Source organism: Castor canadensis, chromosome 9 (genome assembly GCF_047511655.1).
Source record: "Castor canadensis chromosome 9, mCasCan1.hap1v2, whole genome shotgun sequence".
NCBI lineage: Eukaryota > Metazoa > Chordata > Mammalia > Rodentia > Castoridae > Castor > Castor canadensis.
The window spans coordinates 91,029,993-91,051,373 of record NC_133394.1 but is presented as its reverse complement, the minus strand read 5'-3'; the positions used below and the strand labels follow the sequence as shown (position 1 = coordinate 91,051,373).

The 21,381-nt window shown below is 38.7% G+C and overlaps 1 protein-coding gene and 1 pseudogene across 1 annotated transcript; both read left to right on the top strand.

Annotated features, from left to right (window-relative positions):
* The first annotated feature begins 5,933 nt into the window (after positions 1–5,933).
* On the top strand, positions 5,934–6,251 carry LOC109700799 (ribosomal biogenesis factor-like; annotated as a pseudogene).
* An 8,925-nt stretch (positions 6,252–15,176) lies between these two features.
* On the top strand, positions 15,177–20,757 carry Cxcl13 (C-X-C motif chemokine ligand 13). The gene is made up of 4 exons (XM_074041933.1): positions 15,177–15,316; positions 16,867–16,999; positions 19,584–19,664; positions 19,946–20,757. Exons 1-4 carry the CDS (start codon positions 15,253–15,255, stop codon positions 19,998–20,000), a joined length of 333 nt encoding a protein of 110 aa, XP_073898034.1. The 5' UTR covers positions 15,177–15,252; the 3' UTR covers positions 20,001–20,757.
* The last annotated feature ends 624 nt before the right edge of the window (positions 20,758–21,381 follow it).

Sequence of the window (21,381 nt, the reverse complement as noted above, 5' to 3'; positions counted from 1 at the left end):
GCCTAACATATTATTAACAATGCTAAAACCACCTAAAAGAGTGTGCCAGAATTGTTTTAAATCTATAACCTTCTGCTTTCTGCCTTAGCATGTGTGTATGTCGTCAGTGGAGTTTCTCTCCAAAACCACCTCCGGGACTGGTTCTCTGTCCTATAAAGACTCAGTTCTCTCTAGCTTGTGACATGAGTCTACATTCATCCTCTTGGTGCTCTCTCGTGGATCCTCTTTCTCCTGTTCTTTTCCTGTCTTAATTCCCTACATTCTGCCACCACCAACACCCCCAGCCTTCATGATATAGTTTGGATCTTCACTGTCCCCCAAAGGCCCATATGTTAAAGGTTCCCACGGTGGTACTGTTGAGAGGTGATGGAAACTCTAAGAGATGAGGCCTGGTAGGTCTTTTTGTCGTTGAAGGCATTCCCTTGAGGGGATCATGAGACTCTTGATCCCTCCCCACTCTCTTTGCTCCCTGTCTTGTCACAAGGTTAGTGCTTTTGTCCTACCATAATGCTCCTGCCATAATGTGCTGCCTTGCCACAGGCCCAAAAGCAAAGGTGCCAACTGATCATGGACTGGAGCCTCCAAATCTATGAGTCAAAATAAATCTTTTCTCTTTACAAGTTGACATCTCAGGTATTTGTTATAATAACGAACCAATATCACTCCCTTCTCAAACATAAACAAGAACAAAACTGAATTTTCTGAAAGATATCATTTCTCACTACCATTAAAACCATTAGATGAATTTTTGTAGTAAATCTAACCCAGGAAGACTAGATTGGGAAATTCCCTTTTACAACTACCAGAATTAAAATTAACCTCCATGTTAATGAAATTTTCTCTGAGCTACTTCAATTTTCAATCTGTCTAAGGTTCTATTTTAGGCTGGAATGGCTGGAAAGGCAACAAATATAATTGAGCATATACATTTTGTTATTTACAGAAGTGCTTGTAAAGTTCTGGCTTTGATTATTGGTGAGTGGAGGAAATTGGCCAAAATTATATCAAAGTTCTACTTCTTGACCTCAGGGCTACACACCAACCACTTAGCATAGAGGTGGTATTTGGGAAATGTTTGAAAAGGATTGTGTGCTTCTCTGGAGTCAGAAAGAGACTTTGAAAGATGCTCATCTTTCCAACTGGCACTAGCTGTCTAAGCTTCTTTCCCATCAGTTAGGCATAGGAAGTTACATGTTCCCATTAGAATAGTAGCTCCACTTTTTCCTTTTTCCCACAAACACCTGCATATCACATCTCCCGTGTACTAAAAGTGCATGGTCCATGTAAATAAATGCTGTACAAATATTGGTCAAAGATGAAAGCATATAGAAGACAGTATTCATTAAGTATGACCACAGCCTCTCAGGGTTTGCACAGGAGTTCCAAGATAATCAGAGAATTTTGTATTGAGTAGCTCTAGCAGGAGATAAATACATTTTTAATATGGGAGACCATAACATCCCAAATTTATATAATTGTTAACCAACTATCACACATGTCAGATGTTATTTTAGAGAATGTATCTTCTGTCTTTAGAATCCAACTTCCACAGGAGAGAAAAGCAGCTTACAGTAAAATGATTCTTTCTCTTCCAGCAGAGAGAGGTAGGAGCCAAGGTTGAAAGTGCTTATTCAATTTGCCATCTCACTTCAAAGATGTGGATGGCTGTGGGGAATTCACAGAGGCAATTTATGGTAAGTTTGAACTCTTCAATAATTTCAACCAATGTGAGTATTATTTCTTTTTTACATAAATGATTTAAATAGAATTGCATGGCATAGTAACTCAGCAAAGCAAAAAATATCAAAGTATTGATCATAAGTTTATCTCAAAAAAAAACACAATTAAGTTTTCCACAGATACAATTCATACTGTATTGCTTCCTTTTCTGCTCCTGTATTTACAACTGAACAGCTAAGATAATGTCTGTTAATGTGACCATCACCCATGAATTATCCTCTCTCCTAGAAATTCCACATACTAATTCTATGAGGCAGGATTATGGCAGCAAAATTAATTCAGATGGCCTTGGTACATGTGTAGTTCTTTTCTCTAAGTCTTAGTGCAGGGCAATACTAGCTACCATGAGCAGAAAAGAAATACATTCCAAATTCAGGGTATATAGCCAAAGGAGTTGAAATCAAGAGTTGAAGAGGTGTCTGCACACCCATGTTCACTGCACCATTATTTACAACAGTCAAGTCATGGAATCAACCTAAGTGTCCATCTTGCCCATAAATGGATAAGGAAAATGTTGGTATATGCACACAATGGAATGTCACTCAGCCTTAGATAAACGATAGTCTCTCATTTGCAATAACACAGATGAACCTGGAGGATATTATGCTAAGCAAAATAAGGTAATTGCAGAATGAAAAATATAGTATGCTTTACTTATACTGAAAACACTAGTGAAATGTAAAAGAAATGATCTCATGGAAGCAGAGAGTAGAATGGTAGTTACCAGAAATTATGGAGTAAGAGGATTGGTGATATCTTATCAAAGGGTACAAAGTTTCAGACAGGAAGAATAAATGACATATTTGAAGTGATTGTTATGTCAATTTTATCACTCCACATCATATACATGCATCATAACATCACTGTATATTGACAATTATATATAATTATAATTTGCCAATATGCAATTATAAATAAATAGCTGGAGGATAGTGGAAAGCCATGAGGAGGCTGCAGAACTGGGGGGAAACATGCTAAGGTCATGCCACAGAAGCCGTCAGGGGAAGTCAGACTTTAAGTGACTAAACATTTAGAGTTTGGGGTAAGAACAATAAGTTGGCCATCCTTAGGTCATGTACTTGTGGCCTGGCTGCTAGGGGCTTTTCAACTTCTTTGGTGGAAATGAGGCCTCATTGTTCCTCTAGATCCACACAATGGATTTCTCCAAATCAAGACATTTTGAATGGTGGGCAACTAAATGTCCATTATAGTATTACTAGCTACAACTTAAAGAGGGAGAAATTCCAAGAGCCTATTAACTAACAAACAAGTAGTTATGATTCTCAGACCTTCCTGTTCTCACCCTTGAGGTTCTATGCTTTCAGTATTTCCTTGAGTCTCAGTCACATCAGGCAACTCTTTCCCTCATTCATTCTTCCAAACCAACAGGATAAGAAATTATTACTATTATTATTATTACTACTATTATTAGAAACAGGGTCTTGCTATGGTAGCCCAAGCTAGCCTCAAATTGTTGATGATCCTCCTGCCTCAGTCCCAGGATTACAAATGTGTGCCACCATAACCAAGAATAAGAAATTCTTGACCAGAGAAGATGTATAGAAACTGAAAGCCTGCTCTATTTCCTTGACTGTGGCTGTGATAAATCTCTTGATAATAAAACAAAACTGTATCTAAGCTCAATTTAAACATTTTAAGATCCAAATAAGCTTGAAAAAGTAGAATCAATTTATAGTAAGAAGGAGCAATAATTATTGCCTCACATCATCTATCATATGTACCCTATCATGGGACCATCACAAAGTCTGAAACTTGTCACTGCAGCTGTCATGATGAATAAGTGGGCATCCCCTTGAGACCTAGCCTTCCAGAGCAAAGCTGATTAAGTCTGTGTAGCTGTGGGTAAGTTAATGTCAGGAATAAAAGTTAATGGAAATGCATAAATGAACACTCATGAGACAGAAAACTGCCTTAAGTTTCATGACTGTAATCCAGCTACTTGGAAGGCAAATATCAGGAGGCTTGCAGTTCAAAGCCAAAAAAAAAAAAAAGGTTAATGAGACCCCCATCTCAACCAATGGCAGGCTGTGGTAGAATGCACCTAACATTCCAGTTACAAAGGGAAGCATAAATAGCAAGGTCAAGGTCCAAGTTGGCTCAGGCATAAAGAGAGATGCTATTTCAAAAATAACCAGTAAAAAAGGGCTGGTGGAGTGGTTCAAGTGGTAAAGCCCCAGTCTAGTAAAATACAAGGCCCTTGGTTCAACCCCCAGTACTGCAAACGCAAAAACAAAAACCAACAAAACCTACTTTAGATTTTGAAATCATTTTATATTTCATAAAGCACTTTTGCATACATTACACTTCTTACAGCATCCCTATGTGGACAGGTGTCACTCCCTTTTTATAGATGAGAATATTTGGAACTTTGCATTTAAGAGGAATGATCTCATAAATCTAGGTCTCTTAATTCCTGTGAAAATCTTGGCATATTTAAAGACCAATGTGCTCTTGTGCACATTTAGGAATACATGCTATAGTGGTATCACCAGTCAGACAAAAAGCTCTGTCATCACCAGTAGAGGGGAGAGGGGGCCAGTGCTCTCCCAAACATGGCAGCAGACAGAGAGCTACACACAAGTGAGAGGGCAGTGATCTTTCTGGCCATTTTTAGGAATGGAACACAGAGATTGGACTGTGTTAGATGATAAACCAATGAGGTGCCCCTCTCTGAGTACCAGCACAAGGTCAGCATTGCTGGTGGGTGGGGCAGAATCACATTGAAAGCCATATCACAGCAGGCAAAGCTGTTCTGCCTCCAAAGGCAACACTAATTGCCTGTGAAAATGCTCATGCCTGCAAATCCCAGGACAGTGCAGACAGTACTGGATTTGGACCCAGAAGGGCTGTGTTGGAGTCATGCATATGACCTCTGCAGCCGATCAGAGTTATTCATAAAGAGGAGAAAGGCGAGCTCTTAGACAACTGGCTTCATGTCCACAGAGGCCCAGCTCTGTACTACCAACCTGGGTCTGCATAGCTACTTCAAGTGCTCTGAGTCCAGGACAAGGCTCTGGCAACACCACAAGATCATTGGAACTACTGGTCTCCTCTTCAAACAGGGACAGCAATAAAAATATTGAGACAATGTGTAGGTCAGTGATCCTATGACACTTACAACAAAATAATCCATTTTTATAGCTTTGCTATTACAGATCACGGGCCTCATCCTAGCTCAAAGGCTTCCCTCTGGCCATCCACTTATTGAAAGCAGTCCAGTCCAGCCCAGCTTAGCCTCTGCCCAGATGAATAGCAAGACACAGAACAAAAGCCTTTCTGTCACAAATCCCAGCAGTGCACTGGCACTGGCAAGGGCTGATGGTGACCATCTCTCCCTAGCTCCACATCTGGTGGCCTCACGTGGGCAGTCTGAAGTTGGATGTGATAGGGGTATTCACATCACGGAGAAACGCAAGTGCCATAAATCAGAAGTTTTAATTTTCCAGAAAGCTAGTCGTAAAGTGACTTACTGGCACATCCTTTTATTTTTCTTACAAAACAAAGTCCCTTTGCCTATCATATCAGCAAGGCATCTGGGAGGTTTGTGGACCTGACCCCCTAATTTCTATTCACTTCATGTACCATGAGCAGCTACTCTTTCTGGGTTCTCTTCTTTCATTTTGTAATTAAGAAAACATGCTCTAATTTCTAATTGAAATTAGAAATTTTCAATCCCCTTGAGACATCCTGAGTGGATATAATCCACCAAGTGAAAGTAATCCTATTTTGTGTTTTTAATCTCAGGACCAGGATGTGCTGAATTTAGAAATGTAACCATGTACAATGAAGGTGCTAAATTTTTGCTGACTTTTACAGGCCATGGACCATTATGCATTATACATTGCATAATACCTGACAAGAGAGAGCAACGATCAGAATTTAGTTCATCTGTGGACCCTAAATAGCATTGAACCATGGAGAAAGACTGAATATGTTTTCCTTTGCTCGTGGCTAATTGTCAAATGCAGCATAAAAATATGAACATACATGTAGCCATGTTCCACTTCATAACTTTGACGGTCTCACGTAGCAAAGAGCAAAAGCTTGTGGTACACTTGCAGCAAGACTATTGGAGATTGGAGCTCTAGCCTCCTTATCAAGGGGCATCACTAATTGTGTGGACAGATAGGGTCACCTGGAACTTGAGTAGCTGCACACAAGTATCAAAGACAATGGCCAAGAAAAAATTTAAAAATAAAAACAGAAGTCCAGGAATGTATTCCACATAGCCAGCCCAAAAAAAAAAAAAAAGGTTAAGGCTAAAAACAAGGCAAAACCAGTTACCCCTAATCTTAAGAAGATAAACATTGTGAATAATGAAAAAGTTAACAAAGTGAGTTAACCTTTTTTTAAACAAACAAATGGAACTGGCACACTTCTCATTGACCTGTTTTTTTAAACCTTTGCAGAAAGGGCTCATTCCCCAGCAGCAGCATGGAAATGAATCCATTAATGTTGATGTAGCTACAAGACTAATGGCTTGGTTATAATTGTGATAGTGCATCAGAGTCCCTCCCAAAATTAATAAATGTTTTATATAACTTAAAAAGTCATCACTGTTGTCCTGCTAGGGCTTCTGTGAGGATAAGTGCTGTGTCACCCTGAGTCTTCAGAGTCAGAGCTGTATGTACTATTGTCTGCAGAGAAGTTAGTAGATTGGACTTCTGCCCAGTTTTTCTGTCATATTTCCTATGACAATGTCACCTAGGCTCAAAATACAAAATGGCTATGTGTACAGGTGATAACACACAGATTGTCCTCAATTTCACATTCAAACTCCTCATAGTGGTTCCCAACAGTCTTTCAGCTTAGGAATCAACTACGCTATGCTACCCACTCCGTTGACTTTACCATACTCAGAAGAATGGTGTTTTGGTTTTCGTCAACAAGGCTAAGATCCTTTGCATATCACTAAGTCAGACAGAAGCCAGTGTAACAGAACATGCAGTGGTTTCTTCCTATTGTCCTGCAAAGGTGCTAAGGCCTAAAGCTTATGAACAAAACACCAAGGATATGTGAATATTCCAATGATTCTTAAGTAACCAAAAGTGCCTCTAAAATTGCTTAAACATTAAAGAAATTTTTGTTTCAAATGATAAGACCATATCCATATCTTATCATTTTGATTATCATCAAAAAGACAAAAGATAAGTGTTGGCCAGTGTATGGAGAAAAGAAAACACTTGTATACTGTTTGTGGAAATGTAAATTGGTACAGCAATTATGGAAAATAACAGAGGTCCTTTAAAAATTTTAAAATAGAACTACCATATTATCTAGCAATTGCTCTTCTGGAAAGGAAATAAAATCACCATCTCATAAAAATACCTGCTCTCCCGTATTCGTTAAAGCATTGTTCACAAAGTCCAAGACATGTAAACAACCTAGGAAGTTATCAGCAGATGAGTGAAGAAAGCATGGTATAGATACACAATGGGATATAGTCAGCCTTATGAAAAGGAAATTCTGCCATTGTCAACAACTTGAATGAACCTGAAAGACGTTATGCTATGTGAAGTAAGCCAGGTGGAGAAAGAAAAATGCTATGTGATCTCACTTATATGTGGAGTCTCAAAAAGTTGAACACATAGAAAAAGAGAGCACAACAGTGGTCACAAGGGATGAGGAGGTGAGAAATTGGGAGACTTAAATATGAAATAATGATGGATTATATAAAAGTGTTTGTAAAAATCAATTGAGGCAGAACATTTTATTATTAGGTTAAAGCTTTTCTTACCAATTAATTTCCTAAATCAAATGTATTGATATTTTAAGTTTTTCTATGGGGACAAAGGAAATGCTTATTTTGAAATAGTTTATTTTTCAATCTTTTTTTAGTAAAACAACGTATCAATGAAAAGACTCTTCTGGCAAGGAATTCACCCATGGTTTGGCTTTGCTGGATCGGGATATGACACCTGGAATTGTTTGCAGCCATTTTGTGTCATGGGTGGATTTAGCCTGAGGACAGCATCCAAAAGCAGGAAGAAGCCACCTCTTGTATTTTCTGTTTAAAAGTTAAAATTTTATAAGCTCTCCAGGCCCAAATTCTTTAGAAAAATGGAATTCTTATGATTGACTTCAGATAAGGAAGATTTTCTCCTCAAAAAACCCTCCTTGAGGGTCTTGAAATTACCTTACCTACAGCACATGGTTGTGTGAAACAGGTTGAATATTCAAATTAAATAAGAATCTGTTAGAAAGGTAGAATTGCAGAAATATATGCTGGGTGAGTAACTGCTGGAATCTTCTATCTGACCACATTCTATGTCTAAAGCACCACCAGCAAGCACCAGAGCCAGCCGCCTTCTCATAGGACCACCCAGAGGTGCCTACCCACCGCTACCATCCGAGTCCTCCTAAGGGGAAGACTGGGATTGCTGAGGGAGCTTTGGGAGGTGGCTGGCTAGGTGTGTAAGAAAAGCCCTTCCCTCTTTGTTCTCAACTGTGGCAGCCACTGTGGTGGCAGAATGCTTGATGTCATTGGAGCTTAGGGAAAGGGGAAAGAGAAAAACAAGCTGAGAGAAGTGGCATCATTGAGGCAGCCTGCTTTTCCACTCTCTAGCATGCCAGCAACCCTTCAGTCTTCTGTGGGTGGAGTGAACATTGCAGGAAATCACCAGGCTTGGCTGTCTCACCAGTCTCCGCCTCCAAAGGGGCTGGCATGGGGCAAGGAGCCAGCCACAAGGGACTGCAGAGTTGGGGGAAGAGTTGGCCCTCAGCCAGGCCTGCTACATTAAAGTGCAGGGCCTAAAGTAGGCTCTACAGGGTCTCCCGTGAGAGATCCAGCCCTGCGACATAGCCAGCATCCACAGTGTTAACAGAGGCAGCGGTGTGTGGCAGGGCTGGGGAGGCATTCCATGCCCATCCATCTTCCCTGTCAGTAGCATGTGCCTGAAGAGGGAAGGGGAAAAAATAGAACATCCAGACTATGCTTCTCTCATCTACTCCAAGCCTCTGGAGTTGAACTTTTCACCTACATTGGCTGGAAGAGAGAAGATCTTTGAGTCATGTGGATACTGAAAATCACTCTACAAGCAGAGCTAGGTTTATTTTAATAACAGGAAACATCAAAAAAGATATGGAATCTGGAAGATGCCTCATGGAAGAGAGGAGGGGAGAGAGAATATAGCAGAGTTGGAAGTTACTAGGGGAGGGAGAGTTTTCTTCATTTTACAACAAGTTAAAACTGCATAGTGAACACATTCCATACAGGAAGAAGGTATGGCCCAACTCAAAAGTTCAAAAATATCCTTGTTCTATTTCTGGTCCAGCCTCAACATGCTATTTTTGAGGATAAACAGAAATGAAGTCTTGGAGAGCTAGAGGAAAAAAGAATCTAGGTACTGTGAATAAAGAAGGAAGAATGCATTTGGAACATAAAGTTGGAGTCTTTGTAGAAAACACTCAACCTTTGAACCTCAGATACCTGGTGGAGGACAGGGTGATTACAAAGATTGCTCAAATCCATCTGTACACAACATATATGTTATATATCAACAAATATGGAGTGTAGAGCAAGGGGAAGGCAGGAGATGAAGGTGGAGAGAACACCAAGGATCTACACAGGATTTATACACGAGGACAATGAGAAGCCTTAGAGGCAGATCAATGACATAATCATCTTTGTGTTCTGAAAAGATAGCTCTGGCTGGTGGAAAATAAGATTGGAGGGAATATGGGAGGATAGCAGTTAACAGGCTATTACAGTAGGTCATCAAAAGAGTGTTGTGAATGACTGGGATTTCATCTTTTTTATAGCTGAATAGCATTCCATTGTTTATATTTACCACAAGAAGAACAATCATGTATGCTGATTCCTTATCGTGGCTATTGTGAATAGTACTATAATGATCATGAGGGTGAGATATGTCTTCTTCATATTGCTTTTACTTCCTTTGGATATATGCTCAGAAGTAAGTTTACCAGATCATATGATAGTTCTATTTCTAGGGTTTTTTTTTTTTATTTAAGGAATCTCCATATTGCTTTCCATAATGACTGTATTAACATTCCATGATTATTAATCTTGATTGTGAACTCCACTGGATTGAGACGTGTCTAGGAGATTAGTAAAGCACACCTCTGGGGGTGTCTGTGAGGATGTTTCCAGAGACAATTAGATCATGATGGTTCTAACCTAATCAATAGCTTAATACATTAATGGACTCAAAATGTGAATTTGAGAGGTGGTAAAAATGTTTAAGTGTGTCCTAGTTAGAGGAAATGGTTCACTGGGGGTATGTCTTTGAAGTGTCTATCTTTGAAGACCTGTTCCTGTTAGTCCTTTCTGCTTCCTGGCTGCCATGAGATGAACAGCTTTCCTCCCCCATGCCCCTCCTCCATGAGGCTTCTTCTTTGCTATGGGCCTAGAATCACGGGGACCCTTTTGACCCAAACTAAAATCTCTGAAACTATGAGTCAAAATAAAGCTTTCCTCCTCTAAATTGTTTCTCTTGGGTATTTGTCACAGCAACAAAAAGTCTGACAAATACACATTCCTACCAACAGTGTGTAAGGATTCCTTTGTCTCCACATCCTCACCAGCATTTGTCATCTTTAGTATTTTTATAACAGCCATTCTAATAACTGTGAGATGGTATCCCTTTTGGTGGATTTTGAACATTTCACCACAAAGAAATGATAAATATTTGAAGTGATAGATATTTCAATTACCCTGATCTGACCATTATACAATGTACACATGTAGCAAAAGATCACATTGTACCATGTAAATTTGTACAATTAAGTGTCAATTAAAAATTTTTAAAGGGAAAAAATAGTTGTGGGCTAGAAGAGGAAAGAACAATGAAAGCAGAGAGAAGTGAACAAAGTCAAAATATTTTAAGAAATGTAAGTGTGAGATTTTGGAGACCAAAGAGATTGTGGCTTTAAAAGGAATCAAAAGGTTAAAAGATGACTTCCTGGTTTCTGAGCAACTGGACAAGCAATGACACCTTTTACTAGGATTGGGAATACTAGAGGTTCAGCAGACTTTGAGGAAACAAGGTTCAATTTGGGGATATGATTAGTTGGCGGTATCTAAGAAGCCTCCATGAAGAAATGACCAGTAAATAGGCTATTGGAAAGATACCAGCGTGAGTAGACACACACACACTGAATTTGAAGCTTGCCTAGGCAGAAAGTGCACAGTGAGAGAAGGACCGTAATTGCCTCTTAGATGAAGATGAAAAACTGGTAAAGGAAAGGGAGACAGAAATTACCTGGGGGCACCTGGAGAAGATAAGATTGAGAAGATTAGCAGATTGAAAGGGAATAGAGTGATAGTACAAAAACTTTCTAAATTCCATAGGGGTGCTCCTGCTGGAAAACAAAGCCACTGACTTTCCTTTACTACACCCAGTTCTGTAGTCATTTTTATCATATAAAGATATGCTAAGTGAGAAATGCAGGTGATGGCCTAATGTCTATACAATGCAGTCCCAACAAGAGCAGCAAAGTGACTATTTGCTGATGCTCACTGTGCTCTGCTTTAAAAGCCCAAGCACACTTGCCTGATGATCACTAAGACACTGGTATGTGGTTACCTTGCTGTTCTCAGAAAACTCTAATCACAGAAGGTTCAAAACCAGCCGATGCTGAGGTCTAATGTGATTGCATGCCAAAGAACTGACATGTGATCTGATTTTGCAACCTCAGGGCCAAAGAAATTGGATTCAGCCCAGAATTTGTTGGATTATTTCAGATTTTTAGGGGTTTTTCTCCCCTTTTTGATGAACATGTCAGCCTAATCAAAAACCTCAAACTTCACAATATTTTTTAAGAAGCAATAAACCAAATAAAAGTGCTTTGACTATTGAAATAACATGCACTCAGACCTCTTGTCAGCCCACAGGCAGAGCCTTCTGTACTGACAGAATTTTCTTCCCTGAAAACTGTTTTGTAAGTAATGGTGCCACCTAGTGGTCTCTGGGTGAATCACCACTCTTAATAGCTAAGAGCTTTGGGTAGACACATTTTAGGTTTGTGTGGGATTTAGTGCATTAAGAGGACTTTAAGTGACACTAGAAATAGAGATTTAATTACCTTTTACAAATGATTTTTCCACAAGTAGAGGTCTTGACACCATTGTGTGACAAACAATAGGCTGTTGAAAGCAGCTCAGAGTCAAGTTGAAAATGATGTCCAAAGGTACAGTGTTTGCCTATGTCCAAACTCATCCAATTGCACACATTACCTAGGTGTAGTTCTTTGTATCCATTGTACCTCAATAAAGCTGTTTAAGAATAAATAAAAGTAAGAAAATGATGACAAAAAATAAAGTACTTCCTTTGTAAAGTTTCAGTACATTTGTAACAAATACAAACCTCCATAGGTACTGTCTGGGAAAAGTTAGTAAAAATAGAGTGAGTGATGTGATCTGTCTCAAGGAGGAGCAGCTGTTTGACCAGAGGGCTTCTGAAATTATAAACTCAAGTAACCATGAATGTGTGCGGTGGAAACCTAGGTGACATTTTCATTCACATCAGGAGTTTGACTCATAATCTAAACCAAAGCTGCTGCTTCATGTACTTTAAATGTTTGTGTTTTCACAAAAGTAAAAAGAAATCCATCTATTGAGTATTTGGTATTTGCCCGAAGACTGACTCAAGCACTTTCCAAGCACTGTGATGTAATCTACCAAACTCTCTGAGATGGTGTCACTGATACTTGTCCCACTGTCATTGTCACAAAATGGACAGAAGCCTGGGGACATTAACGAATGTTGAGCCCATACAGGCTGAGTATGGGGCCTTACTCTCAGGTTATAATGCTTTGCTGTAGTGCGGAAAGGTGTGTGGAAGCAAACAGATATCAAAACTTCAGTGGGGAAGACATTTGTTCACAGAATAAAGTCAGTTTGTTTTCTAGCTGAGTTGAGTGGCACGAGAAAAATGTTCTCAATTTTGTCACAGTGACATTTGTCTCCTGTTATGTGAGAAACTACTTTTAAAGTATAAGGAATTTTGTCTTTAATCTGTTCGATGCCTATTGACTACCTAAATTTGCACACACTTTTGCCAGTTAGGCTGCCTCAGTATCTCAGTGACATTTTGTTCTCAATATCTTGAGAGAGCATCCTTCTTGTTACTGCTCTGTATTTCAGTATTAGGGACTACATTCGTCCTGTTCACTTTCACTAAGGTATCTGTGCATCCATTCTGAGGAGACTGCTTGCCCAAACATACATCTGAAGATAATTTGAGCATGCCCATGGATCATACAGGAAAGACATGTCATGCACACCATGCAATTCATGCTTCTTAGACTTGAAGGTACACCCAAGCCACTTGAGCTTCTTGTTAAAAGGCAGAACCTGAAATTCTGCCCTTTAAACCAGCTCTCAGGTGAGGCTGATGATGCCAGTTAATATAGCATGTTTTGAGGTCCAAACTACAAAAGTACCCAGTTTTTAATGAGTCTGGAGAGAAAATCTGGTTTGATTCCAAAGTCAAGGGAAAAATAACCTTCTCATTAATTTACTTACTCTCCCTGAGTTTTTGTGTTAGGTTTGGTATAAATTAAGTTACATGTTTTTTGTTTCTAAACAAAGGAATCTTTAACAGCTATTTTAAAAATAAATTGTTTCCATTTGGTCTTAAACCTATTGATAGAAACATTTTATTTTTCTTTTTGGCAAAGTTTTTGAAATTCATACCTCTCCAGTAGATGATATCATGGAGTGTCTGACTTGAAACTTTAGAGTCATCTGGCTATCCTACCTCATCTTGAGGCAGGAAGGTATTGACTCCTTTCATTAGTATAAATTAAATACAGAACTATAGACATTTAAGAGACTAAAATCAGATTTTAGGATTGGTCTGGAATTAACTTCTAGACCTAGTGGCCCTATTTTAATAAAAACCAATGTAAGAATTTCCTTAATTTCTTCTGAGCTCTCTCTCAGGTCCATTTTCCCTACAATGTCATGGTTCTTGTCAGCATTCTTGCTATAACAAGGGGTAGCAGCATCTGGATCTTTCTGCCCATCATGGGATAGCTGTCTTTACTCTGGAGCTTCCTGCTGTGCTGTCATAGACTTTCTCACATCAGCATTGCTATCCGAGGCTTGCACTGCCTCATTCTGCCTTCCCATCTTTGATCATCTCTGGAGTTATTCTGAGTAAACATCTCAACATCTGTTTCATAGAGAATTTCCCAATACACCCTTATTTCAAATATTTGGAGCACCATAATATGGAAGAACATTTAGAATTGTTTCCTGTAGTGATAACGGGTTGCAGTAGAACCAAATGACTCTAGTAAGAGAAGTGGCTTTCGTGTATACACAAGGTAGAACTTCCAGATAATGGCAGGGCTGCCTCCAGATTAAGTTCCTGTCACTATCGTCATGTAGGCCAACTGGAGAACTCACTTATGAAGGTTGTGTTGCCACACCTTGTACATATAAAGCACCAAGGACACTGAACATCCATAATGCTAACTGGCCAACAAGATCAGAATGCTCAGGAAATCAAACAAGATGAAGTCCCTGCTCTATCAGGGGTTCAATGATCTGCTGTGATAGTTCAATGTTTGTTCACTCCCAAAGCAGCTCAGTGATACTCTAGACAAGACTAGCCATTGTCCACACAATTTTGTAATCAAAGAACCCCTAACAAATGAGTTAAGGCTGTTGACTGATTGTCTCTGTGAACTACTTGATGAATCAAAACCAAACTTTACATATGCTTATGTTAATCTGTAAAACAAGGTTCAACATCTGAGAATTCATATGACTCTTTCCACCAGCACATGGTTCTCAGGTTTGATAACTTGCAAGTATTGCCAGAAAGATGCTCTTCCTTAAAGCTGTTGTCTCTCTTCTTTCATCCTGACACAGGCACACCAAGAAGGGAGATACATACTGCCCCCTTTCAAAATTTTCACAATGCTCAGATTATATAAATAATCATATAGCTCAAATAGTAAAATAAAGAGGTGGGAAAGTTAGGTAGGAAAACCTGTAGCACCATCAGCAAAAGTTGCTCTAAATAAGGAGACATCCATTAGATGTGCAAATATTTACAGAGCACTTCCCACGGGCTCAGTGTTCCTAACGTGATGGAGCTCATATGTAAATGTTATTGAAAGACTTAACCAACCCTTCACTGAGAGAAGCAACCAAGGTCACAATCACCCACAGTGATCCTAAAGGTAGCATCTAGGAGCCTCTAAACTATCATTTTCTTCTTTCCCCACCCTCAAATCTCTGTTGTAGCATCCCTGACATTTTTAGGCTACATTTTCAAGAAATACTTTATTATACGAAAAGTGTTCTGAAGCAAATTCATAAAGTTTGAAGACAATTTTTTTCTTATGAGCTAGCTCAGCAATATTTGGGGGCTTTTAAAACTGATGATACAGCTGACCTACTGGAGACAAAGGCAGTGGGAGGGCCCTCATTTGTATAAATAAATAGAAGTCTCTAGTGCTGTGAACCCACAGCTTGGACTCAGAGCTGAAGTCTGAACTCCACCTCCAGGCAGAATGAGGCTCAGCGTGCCAGCTTCCCTGTTCATACTGCTGGTCTGCAGCCTTCCTCCAGTCCACGGTGAGAACTTTCATTTATGCTTCCACTGCCCTTTGAACAGAAATGATCTGCAGCTATTTTTTAAAATTAAAAATTGTGAGAAAGTCTGACTAAAGAGGGAAAATTGCTCAGTTGCTTCTAGATTTCTAAAAGTAACTCTTAGAAACTGGAAACTTTTAAGATTTTTATTTATAGGAGAGACTAGAAACCCAATGTTCATGTGATTTATGTTTGGTTTATATATTTCTGGCCTTTTTCAGTTCAGCTCCTGCTAAAATAATTCTTTACATGCATTTCTTGTTTGTTCTGCCTCTCAATGCTATCCCCTCTCACCAAACCTTCTCTAAGGTCTAGTTGTTATCAATGTCAACTGGAATCCTGCATCAAACATTCCCAGTACAATTTCATATGGTTAGACCTGATGTTGTAAGTAGACCAGGGATGAGGTACACACATTCTGAAAAGAAGCAGGCTTGCAAGGCTAAGTGGGGCAGCTGTCTTTGTGTAAATAAATACCTGCTTGAAGCGGTAAGTTTCTTGGCAGCTGAAGGAATGGATGCATGTGCAGAAGTAAACAGTGGTTTATGGGGCAAAGTTTTATTCTTTTAAAATGAAGAGTGATTTCCCCCCCACCCACTTTAGTTTTGTTTCGAATGTCATTTTCACTCTTCAAAACCCTCATTTATCTCCTTTTCAATGAAGCTTTCCCATTTACTCCTGGCGAAGTTAGCTGTTGGGAAGTCCTCTGTTCCCAGGATGCAGTAGCGAGCTCAGGAATGCCATCTTCTCAGGCATTTTGGTTTTGCTCATTTGTTCACCCACTAAACTGTGAACACCTTGAGTGTTGGGCCCTTTATTTATAAATACATGCCAAGTATGTTGGTAGATACTGTTGATAAATAGAATTTGATAAAGCTTTTAAAAAATAAAAGTAAGTCTTCATTAAAATTCATAAGATAAGTTACTTATAAGAATATCTAGTACTAGTAACTTTTATGGTTGAGTGAAAATAGTCTTGAAATTTTTTACTGGCTTTTGTTTGGTAATGGTTTGCATCTGAGATGGAGAATAAACATATTAAACAAATACAAAAATGTTTTTTGTGCATTTTTTTCAAAGAGACAGGAAAGGTGGGGAGAATATAAGAGAACTCTCTTACAGCCTGTTTCTGCTTCTGCAACTCCATAATCACATCATTCGTGTCCTCTATTTTTATGTGTTGGGAGTTGATTTTATATCACATCAACTCTAACTGAGTTGCTTGTCCCTAAAGTGGCAGTTCTCAGATTTGATTGTATGAACAATCACCTGAGTACCAATTGAATGCTACCACAAATTTCAGTAAGTGTTGTGTTTTTAAAAAGCTAATTTTATTTTTCAGGCTTTGGTAGAAAATGCTTAAATACTCAAGCCAAGACAAACATAAATACATAACATAAAGGCATCTGTGGATAGAAGCATTGGCTTGACAATTTTAAATCTTCAAATGCACAGTAGGAAAGATTGGTAATTAAGTTCTAGCTATAAATTATGTGCCAAAGGGATTAAAATAGCTGATTCTGTGTTTACAGGTGTTCTGGAGGCCTACAACACAAACTTGAAGTGTAGATGTATCCAAGAGACCTCAGACTTTATCCCTCTATCCCTCATTGAGTGGATTCAAGTTATACGCCCTGGGAATGGTTGTCCAAACAAGGAAATCATGTAAGTTGAAAAAAATATATATATGTATATATATATATATGTATATATGCAATATATATATGCATATGTATATATATATATATATATATATATATATATATATATATATATATATATACTTCTTCCAATGAAAATCAGATCAAATGTTAGTATATAGTATGGAATCAAGAATCTCAAAGAGATTTATTTGAATGTTGCTAAAAATCTTGAAACTAATAACAAGAATTTGTGATATTCAAGTACTTTTCAGTAGCTCTGAACTAATTACTTTGCAAGCACTCACTCATTTCACTCCTTCAACTACCCCATTAAGTAACCATTACTCCTCTATAGATGCAGACAGAGAATGAGGCCTAGAGCAGTTAACTCATGGCCTGAGGCACACCATGAGACAGGAATGGAGCCAGTGCTCCCACCATACCTTCCCTGTTCCAAAGCCTCTTCTTTACAACACCTTGAAGCATGCAGTAGGCATAGCATCTTTTTTTAAGGGCATCCCAGACTCTTTCATTCGTCGTTCTTCCCATGATCTTTTCTCTTTTCTTTTAGTGCTGGGGATGGAACCCAGGGACTCCGACGTACTAGGCAAGCATACTGAGCCACACCCTAGCTCTACATCTTTAGGTTTTACAGTGTTTAAAAGCGGCTACTTTTTCTTCATTCCATCTTGATACCAGTGCTTTGTGCTTTGGAGCAGTTGTATCCAACTTGTAAAACAGAAATATAGGATCTCAAAAGCACATATGGAAATTTCTCATTGACATAAGCATTATACTTTCAGTAATGTCTGCACCAATGAAAGTTCTAACACAACCACAATGGTTGCCCTCAAAGTCAGAGATGTGAAGTCCACACATGGTGTATTTGGGAGCTGCTTCTCCAGCTATCTAGAAAAGTAGGCCTTCTTTCTTTTGACTGTATTTCCTCTGACATGAGTCAAGTCTCTCACCTTTCAACCAAGGGAAATAATGCACCCAATTTTTCTCTGCTTTAATATCAATCATTTTGAAAAATCAAGATATTTAACATCCATCATTTTGAAATAACAAAAGTTTGACTGCATTTATTTTTGTCAAATTCTGCATTTCTGAGTTTTAACTAGATACAGAATAGCTACAAATTATTATGAGAAATTCATACCAGTCAAGGATGAAAATACCAGATTGTACTGGGGGCCAGTGACTCACACCTGTAATCCTAGCTACTCAGGAGGCAGAGATCAGGAGGCTTGCAGTTTGAAGCCAGCCCAGGCAAATAGTTCACAAGAGCCTATCTTGAAAATTGCCCAACACAAAAAAGGGCTGGCAGAGTGACTCAAGTGGTAGATAGAGTACCTGCCTAGCAAGTGTGAGGCCCTGAGTTCAAACCCCAGCACTGTAAAAAAAAAAAAAAAGATTGCTAGAAATTTGTTTTTCCATCATGAATTCAAAAACCAAACTGGAAGAGGCTGCCAGAACCTACCTGTTCTGTGACTTCTGACTTCTCTAAGATTTATCTACAAAGATACAGTTTCAAAATCAGAGGGCTGGAATCTGTTGTTTGTCCACTTATACCTAAGAGAACTGGCACATTAAGAAATTGTGTTTTATTTGGTCACAGCTGTAGAATGTAGAGTCTCCCAGTTTTCTGTCTTCTGAGAGATCTTGATTTTTCCAGTGCAGTTAAAGTCCCTAACATCACATCTGGCACATGGTACCCATTTGATCATGCTGCTGGAATGCAGTGGCTACATGTGTGAGTTCTGGAGTCCAGTGAGCTTCTTTTAATCTTGCCCTGTCATGTACTTGTTCAGTCTTGAACAAGGTATTTGAACCCTCTCAGCCTCAAGTTCATCAGAAGATGAGGAAGTAATAGTTCCTCTCACATAGGATTTTTGTGAGATGAATTGACATAATCCATGTTACCCACTGAGTATGGTGTGTGGCCTGTTAAGAATACAATATGTGATCAACATTAGCCATTAACCATCATTGCTGCTTTTGTGTTTGCTTTATTTCTTAGAGCAGAGAAAACCTTGCTAACTAATGGCTCACCAAAATATCACTCAGATCAATCAGCTTTGCAACCTCTTCCATGTAAAATCTCATTGGCTTTTTTTTTTCAGGTTAAAGGTCCTCAAGAGAGTGTTGTCTATAGTCTATCTTGTTCATCTAAGCTTCAGTGACTAAATCATCTTAAAGATGCTGTGATATAAATTTAGAAGTAACTTAACTTTGGAGTCAGCTTCTCCAACTCAAGTAAAGGTTACCAACAAAACACTAACCTCTGACATGAGAGATTCTGTCAATGCTGGATTGGGCTACAACAGCTCTCACATATCCATCCATCTTATTCTTCATGCCACAAACCACCTATTCCAGCCTTAAAACTGCCGCACTCCAATTTCACTTCATCTAGAAATAATTATTTTTCACACCCAACTCTTTCCTAGGGGGTGGGGCTGGAATTTGAAGCTTTGAGTTTGCATAGCAGGCTTCTACCACTTGAGTCATACCCCCAATCCCCAACTCTTTTCATCATAAAAAATAGTACAGGATTAACTAAAATGTAACACTTTCTTTTTATTTCTGCTTATTTTTCCCAGAATCTGGACAAAGAAGAAGTTCCCTATATGCTTGAATCCTCAAACAAAATGGGTACAAAAAGTAATACAACTTTTACAGAGGTAAGTCAGGCATACTAAGAGTTTTCCAATGTTGAAGGATTCCCTTTCCTAGAGAGTCAAAGTGGGAAGCATTAAAATTTTTAAGAAGCTTCTAAGACAAATGTCTGCATTTTTCTATTACCTCATGAGATAGAGTAGGGCTGACTCATTCCAACAGTTCAGTTAAATAAACTGGAAGCCAGTATGCATAATATTCCTTATTTGATGTCTCCAGTGGAAAGCCGTAGTCTCTTGTGGGTGCTCCTCTAAGCCTGACTTTTGGTTTTGTTTTTATTTCACAGAAGATACATACTTTCAACTCCACCAGCTCCAGTGTATAAGAGAAAGACTTCCTGATGCCAATATTCTTTCTATGAATACCGGCGCCACTACCCCTTATCCCTGCTCTGGATTTTAGTTTTGTTCTTGATTGACTCTTTTCTAAGGAAGATACCTTCCCTATACAAACAAGCTTGAGACCCTATATAAAAATAACCTTGCAGAAGTTGATGGGGCAAACTCAAGCTCCTTCATATAGAACCCTACCTACTTGGAGTGTTCAGTTCAATGAGAAAGAGGGTTTTTGAGGATAGCAACTTAGCCACAAACCACATAGAATTCTCTTGCTAATATACCTGTTGTTTAGTGCTAAACTATCTTAGAAGATGTGGGAAAGAGAACTTAAATCTCAAATCTGAGTATGTAACTTGTGTTAAGAAGAAAATTATGGAGTGTGTCTCAATCTTTGTACACACTAAGTAAAGGAGACTGGAAAAGCTGCCTGGGAAACAGTTGGAGCTCCAGCCTGACAAGATGCAGAAAGCGCCACTTAGATGAAACACTTTCAAAAAGAGTGGAGTCCTTCTTCTACTTTTAAAGAGTCCCTTTTTAAGATTTATTGTTTCAGATTAGAAGCAGTAACATTGAAAAATCTTCAGAATTAAAATTCTAGAATATATGAGAAAAGGATTTGGAGGGTGATGCACAGATGTACTCTTTTTACACAGTGACCTTCATGAACTTTTAAAAATTCACCAACCTTTGGTATCAAATTCTTTAATGCTTCCTATTAATCTAATGTCATTCAATAAACTTGAGCAAACATTCTACTTAATTATGAGCAATTCATTCTTAGCAGAACATTAACTCAAATTGAGACACTCTTCATAACAAAAAGTAAGGTTTTGCCATGTTAGTCGTTTCTTTGCATGTCACAGCCCTTTACAGATGATCTAAATTAATGTCAACAAAGTTATTCAGTGGGAAACACTTGGCTATGAGAGCCTCTTTTCCCTGACATAACAATCGTGATTTCCTCCAGACCTTAAACTCTTACTCAAACCTCTTCTCACTGTCTCATTACATTGATTCTTCCGATGTTTTACTTGTCAAAGTTTTGCATTGAGTTTGACAAGCCAAAGACGATGTTTAATCTTGTTTCCTTCCCACCACTGTGCTGAGCTCATGGCCTTTTGGAGCCTCCCAGACCTCCGCAGCTGCTTTTGGAGCTCAGCAAGCTCAGACTCTAAGCTCTCCCTGGCTTCCTCTTTCGGTTTTCTCCATTTAACTTGTGATTTATTTTGATTAAATAAATCTCTAGGGAAGGAATAAAAAGTAACTATAAATTTTAGACAACTTAATTTAACAATTTAACATTTTTTTATTTCAAATACAAAGAGATAATAAAGTGTCATCAAAATGCCACAATCTAGTCTTTTTCAGACTTCAGTATTTAGAG

Coding starts and splice junctions, on each gene's coding strand:
- Cxcl13 (XM_074041933.1), top strand. CDS start 15,253: ATGAGGCTCAGCGTGCCAGCTTCCCTGTTCATACTGCTGGTCTGCAGC. Junction 17,000..19,583: donor TGTCCAAACAAGGAAATCAT/GTAAGTTGAAAA, acceptor TATTTTTCCCAG/AATCTGGACAAAGAAGAAGT. Junction 19,665..19,945: donor GTAATACAACTTTTACAGAG/GTAAGTCAGGCA, acceptor TTTATTTCACAG/AAGATACATACTTTCAACTC.